General features: G+C 35.8%; 1 protein-coding gene across 1 annotated transcript; it reads left to right on the plus strand.

Annotated features, from left to right (window-relative positions):
* The first annotated feature begins 3,203 nt into the window (after nt 1–3,203).
* On the plus strand, nt 3,204–4,794 carry LOC117637730 (gibberellin-regulated protein 9). Its single transcript, XM_034372714.1, has 4 exons — nt 3,204–3,449; nt 3,547–3,597; nt 4,039–4,102; nt 4,248–4,794. The coding sequence occupies exons 1-4, from the start codon at nt 3,405–3,407 to the stop codon at nt 4,427–4,429; spliced, it is 342 nt and encodes a 113-aa protein (XP_034228605.1). The 5' UTR covers nt 3,204–3,404; the 3' UTR covers nt 4,430–4,794.
* Nucleotides 4,795–6,292: the final 1,498 nt, after the last annotated feature.

The following is a 6,292-nucleotide window of genomic DNA, read 5'->3' on the forward strand; positions in this document are numbered from 1 at the left end:
GGATATAGGTTAATACAATTTTAAAGAGGAGGAGACCTATTACTTCTAAGCTCTGAAGTTCAAATATAAAGTTATAGCTGTAGAGGCTTTTTTCTTCCGGCAGCTACAAATGGGCTGGGCTGCCATACAGTGTAAAATGGCTGAAATTTCCGCCTTCTGTTTGAGTTCAAAGATCAGACCCAAAAATGTTTCGAAAGGATAGTAAAGCCTTAGGAAACACCCTGGTCACCTTCACTAACAAAAACAATGGCTGCTTACGAATGAATTCTTAGTGCTTACAGGTAGAATCTTAGCTTGGCATGAGAAGCTTGTGGCATGGGAGCAAAATTGTCATGAGTTTAGCCTTAAAGAGAAAGAGCTGTGAGTTTCCATGAAAAACAGGGGTTCTAAGGAAGAGGAGGAAAGAATTATCAGAGGTTTTGGCTGAGAGGAGGAAAAAGAGAGAAAATGGTGGCTTAAGTGTTTTTCCGGTAGCTTGACAGAGACTCTGTCAAGTGTTAGAGCAGCTTGCCAAGTGGAAAAACTAAGGGAAAAGGATGGGCTGAGCATGAAATTGCTGGATTTTGGGAGTAAGAGATCAAGCTTGCTCTCTAGATGTGGTTGATGCTTGTTGGGTAGAAGAGGCCTCTTTTATAGCTGCTGGAAGCTGACATTTTACAAGAAACCCTAATGGTTTCTATCCAATTTGGCCAAATCTCTCCTTCCTTTCTCCTCTCCTCCCTTGACTTTTCCCATCTTGGTGAAATTTCTTCAGTCTATTTGCACAAAATCAAGGATTTTTGGGAGCTCAAGGCCTTTTCCTGCAGCTGTTTTAGTAGGACACTCCTATTCTCAGCTATTTCCCTTTTTCTTTCCTTCCTCCTTCCATGGCTAGATCTGATCAAGGAAAGAAAATGGATATACATGCTGGTTCGAAGGGTGCCTATTCTCGTGGCAGCTTGCGCGCTAATATCCCTTGGTTCTTCGGATGTTTTGTGCTTGGAACTTGTTCCTTCCCACGTGTTGGAGCCTTCTAGCAGCTTTGCATATGTGGAAATCTTGCTCCCTTCATGGCTTCTGTTTTTTCAGCAAGGGGCTGAGGCTTTTGCTACTTCGCATTTCTAATTGTACGGGCCTTCTAAGATAGCAAGTCAAATTACCAAATAAATGGGCCAATTTCATCAAGACTTGGGCTATAGTGGTTAATTTAAAGGACCATTTTGGGCTAAGGTAATGGGCTATTTTTCTCCTTCGTGCTTACCCACATATTTGGGCCTAAGAAACGAGCTTGGGTTTCGAGGCTCCCAAGCAACCCGGGACCTCCATTTCTTGGCCCATCAATGGGCCTCATGACAACTTATTACCATCTATACCACAACCCACTCAAGCAAGCCCCGGGCATTTGAGTGGCTTGGGCCCACTTAGGCTTGTAGCGTGGTTGGGCGTGAAACAATAACTTCCTGCTTGGCGTGGCATGTTGCTTGGCACGCTCTAATTTTATTGTCCTTAGAGAGGGACACGGTGCTTATTTTAGCTTGGGCTTGTATTTTATAACCTTACCCCAGTTCCTGGCATGACAAATTATTTATTTAGCATGGCACGACTTGTATATGACTGGCCTTCATGTACTATGATATGTGACTTTTCTTAATAAATTATCGTATTTGGGCCAGAAATTTATTTGGGCCCAACCATGGACTTTTTTGGGCCTCAACAATAGCTTACATGGATGGGTAATAGAAAAAACATGATGTTTGATGTGCGTGGGTGCCTCTAGAGATGAAATCTTATGGTTGTGATAGGCTAATGTCAAAAAAGAGGGGTGGACTATTTTTAATTAACTTGGGTTTGACTTATAAAATTAATGTTAATTTTTTTTCATCTTCAAATTTAGCACTGGGCTAGAGCCCACTCTAGCCCATGCCTAGATCCATCCTTGCTTACAAGTTAAAAACTCCTCCACCACGTACGTTCTCTCAACTCAACTTTTTCTTGTCTGCATCCAAAGAGTCTATGTCCAAACATTGACCATAGGACTGCTAGTGTTTAGCCGCCGTTTAGGGATTTTAATTTGGTCCATTTTCGCTAGGCTTAGTTTGCCCTCTAATTAATATCATGTATATGCATATTGGTTTCTTCGCTCGCGCATATACGCACGTCAGAAGTAATGGTGTGTAAAGGCCTTGTTTAGGTTATAATTCTAATGGGAGAATATGTGGATTGGCTTTGTTTTCAGTGTATTTACTTTCTTTGTTGGGGTGGGGGGGTGTGTGTTGGGCGGGGTGGATCCTACCAAGATTTAAGTAGAAAATAGCCCACCCTACTTTCCTCATTCATGCAAGTAGAATGAATTAAAATCAGTTCTCTAATCACAACTTAGCCAAAATAAGTCGAAATCAAGCAGAAATTAAGAAGGTATGGCACATTAGTTCATTTTTCAACTTTATTAGTTACTTTTTTCAACTTTTTTAATCATTAAAAAAACGTCGGTTTGTTTTTAGAGATAACGTTATATGTCTGAACGATGTCGGTTATTTACCGTCGTTGTTTTATGTATCAAAAGATAGCGATCGATTTAACGATAATTTAAAAACCGTTTAGATGACGGTAGATTCCCGTCGTCTATTTTGATTTTTGTAGTAGTGAGAACATGATAAATTGGCGACTACGACATAAGTTGGCGTAAATATAAATCATGAAAACCTAAAATATTAGGAACCTCTAATTGTTCCAAAGTTCATAAAACTTAATTGACAACAAAAAATGTTAAAATCTTAAACTTAATAAAAATAAATTTAATCTAGAAAATAATTTCCTAAAAACTATTTATTCCAAAATTAAAAAGAAAACAATAAACGAAATATGCATGTCATAAATCCAGATTTCTTTCTTGAAAACAAGAATTTATGACTTCTTCAGATTAGTGTTTGCACGTGCTGTTCTCTAATCCAGTTTAAAGTATATCTTTTCTTTTTTCCATTCTCCATTGATATCAATTTTCATTTTGATTTCTCCCTGAGCTTTGGTTATTTTGAAGCCAAGCCATGAGAGAATATGCCCAAGTGGTGGTTGGGAGGGGACCACCTCTCTCTTTCTCTCTCTCTCACTCTCATAACAGGCCAAAGAATCAACAGCTGTGATCAGACACAGACACGAGTGAAAAGCGATAGGAATAAAGGGGGAGATGGTTCCAAAAAGAGGGTCTTTTTACCTGTGGCAAAACATGTAGATGGCTCGCTACCAGCTGAGCACTCTCAACTGAATGCCTGTGAATTTGCCTCAATGTTGCCCGTGAATCTGAGAAGACAAATGTCAAGATGAAAAAAATAAACAAATAATTTTAATTTAACCCAAAATTAGTCTATAAAAGACCTCCCTCTTCTTTGAACCTTATCGTTTTAGGCACAAACAGAACACTTCACAAGATGAAGCTCTTCACCATTTTTCTTATCACCGTTCTTCTTCTGCAGGTACGTAAACAAAATTGATGTATGCAGTGATAACATTATGAATAATTAAATTGGTTAATCACGTAGCAAAGTAAGCTTAATTAAATATTCTTGGCAGGCTTTTGCAGAGGCTTCATCATTCAGTGATGCTGCAAATTCTACCACAAAGGTACGTCTTCTTTTCCTTAATTTTGTTCTTCATAATTTAAATATTATGGGTCTCTATATATGAGGTTTCTGAATTGCTCATTGAACCAAAGTAAGATATACAACTTGAAACAAAAAAAATACGCACATTTAGGATTCAAACGAGCAATTTTTTTAAAATTTAGTTAGGGTTTCGAATTTGAGACCTCTTCCAACATTGAGAAGATAAATACAACTGGGCTAAGAGTTAAATGGTTCAAACAAGCAAATAAATAAAGAATACTTTTGTGTAACTGATTTCCAGTTTCCCTTGCTGCCAATCGTGACATAATCTTTTCCTTTATTAATTTTTTTATAAAGACTATACATTTTAGATCTAGAGGAATTCAAAGCATTATTTTCAATGTAAGAGAAAACGTGATAATCAGCTCGAGCTCTCATTTGTTTACCTTTCGGAATTCAGATGGAGGAAGGAAATTACGCACTGGTAGCTCTTAGTAAGAAGGCGCATCATCTTCCCAAAATCAGTAAGTTGTTTAACACTAGATAGTGTTGCCGCGTTTCTTCAATTGAATGATTTAAGTGATTGTCTTATAGACTAGTATGGCCACGACAATTACAGTAGTTGATCATAAGTTATATGTCTTAATCTTATTTTCTGGGTTGATTTAGATTGCAACTATGCATGCTCGAGGAGATGCAGGAAGGCATCAAGAAAGAAGATATGCAAGCGAGCATGCAAATCTTGTTGCGAGAAATGCCACTGCGTTCCACCAGGCACCTATGGGAACAAGAAAGCATGCCCATGTTATGCAAAACTCAAGACACATGGAAACAAGCCTAAGTGCCCTTAATCATAAAAACATGCCGACGTAAGCATATTTGAATACAATAATACTATTTGTATCACTTTTATTGATGATTTTGCTGATCATCTCTCTAATATATAGTAGTGAGTCCCATTAATATATGTGGAACTCATCTTTATTATAGAAGTGGTTAGCAATATGTAATCCGTAAATGTAGTACAAATAGCGTCACTCATTTGAATATGTACACATGCTTAATTATGGAAGGATAAAGAGACAGCAGAACATTCAAATTTATTTGAATATATGCACCTGCTTAATCAATTGTAGTTGTTGCTGTTCGTTGATCATGAGTTTGTCTATGTATAAACTCACTATTGAATAATAATTAGTTGTATTTTTGTTAGTCATGGAATGCCCCCATGAAACTTCCCATTTTTGTATATAATTTTCATAATTTTCAGGGATATATGCATTTTTTGCGATAAGGACAAATAAGTTGATTAACTATGGAAAATTTATATGAAAATACTGAACACAAGAGTTATTAATTTTGTTACATCGACTTGGTAAGTGATCCACAATTTCAATTAGGGGTAGGTACGGTTTGGATTGAATCAGTTTCATCTTAAAATCACAGTTGAACTAATTATAATATAACAATTTGATTTGGTTTGATTTTAACAAAAATCATGAAAGAAACCGAACTAAACCAAACCAATTTAAGAGGGTTTGGTTCGGCCGTTTGGGCCTAAGCCCAATTCTCTTTTTTTTTGTTTGTATTTTTCAATATTATTAGCCAAATTACAAACAACAAATTCACAACTTGCTCCCTTAAATCATTTTATAGAATATGAAACCATCCTAAAGCTCAACATGCTATAAAACTTCAAATTTCAATAACTAATACAGCTCAATTAAAATATCCATATATAGTTATTACCTAATTTGAGTATTACACATGTAAAATATAATATAATATAAATATCTATACACATAAACGGTCTGTTTTGGTTTAGGCCGGTTTGACCAATTTCATCAGTTCGGCCGAATTGATGTCCACCCCTAATTTCAATTTTACCATTCCTACATGTGATAAAAATCCAACTGAACTTTGGTAACCAATGGTACCGTAAGTGCAAACCAAGATAAGTTGGAGATAAAGGAACAAACCAAACAACCATAAAAAATACTGAGATGTTTCTTATTGAGCTTTGTAGTCTACATCCAGTTTGAAAACGGCACAGTAATCCACTACAATCAAATAGTTTAGGGTTTAACTGTGAAGACCTGTATTTTAAACTGATAAGAGAAGATATTTATCATTTGGATAAACTTGGACAATATTATCTTTTTAAGATATTTATCTTTTGGATAAACTTGAATGATCTTATCTTGTTAGGATATTTATCTTTTGGGTAAACTTAGATGATCTTATCTTGTTAAGATATTTATTTTTTGGATAAATTTGGATGTTCTTATCCTTTTAATATTGAAGTTTATCCTATCCCTATAACCACTATAAATAGGAGCATAACCTTATAGTTTCAAAACATGAGAAATTAGAAAGAAATTTAGAGAGAAGAAAAATTATTAAGAAAAAGAGTGGGAGACTGAGTTTGTGGATACGATGGAAAATTGGGAAAACACCTTACATTTTTAGCAAAAGCTTTGTTGTCAAGGTAGGGGTTTCTTGGGGGCCTTTACAGGGATTGATCTAATTAAATTTCATGAGCACTATATTATGCATGATATTATTATTTGATTATTATTGATATTGGGTGTTTAAGTGTTGTTAATTATCATTATATTATTTTATGAATATTGACATGATCATATGTTATCAGTGATGGCTAGAATTCTTGGGTTGATAAAGAAAGTATGGAAAAGAGGGTAGTGGGAAGGATC

Source organism: Prunus dulcis, chromosome 8 (assembly GCF_902201215.1).
Source record: "Prunus dulcis chromosome 8, ALMONDv2, whole genome shotgun sequence".
NCBI lineage: Eukaryota > Viridiplantae > Streptophyta > Magnoliopsida > Rosales > Rosaceae > Prunus > Prunus dulcis.

Bases quoted from the DNA above. Each gene is read 5' to 3' on its own strand.
- LOC117637730 (XM_034372714.1), top strand. From the start codon at position 3,405: ATGAAGCTCTTCACCATTTTTCTTATCACCGTTCTTCTTCTGCAG. The intron at 3,598-4,038 runs GTACGTCTTCTT...TTCGGAATTCAG, and splicing joins CTGCAAATTCTACCACAAAG to ATGGAGGAAGGAAATTACGC. The intron at 4,103-4,247 runs GTAAGTTGTTTA...GGGTTGATTTAG, and splicing joins GCATCATCTTCCCAAAATCA to ATTGCAACTATGCATGCTCG.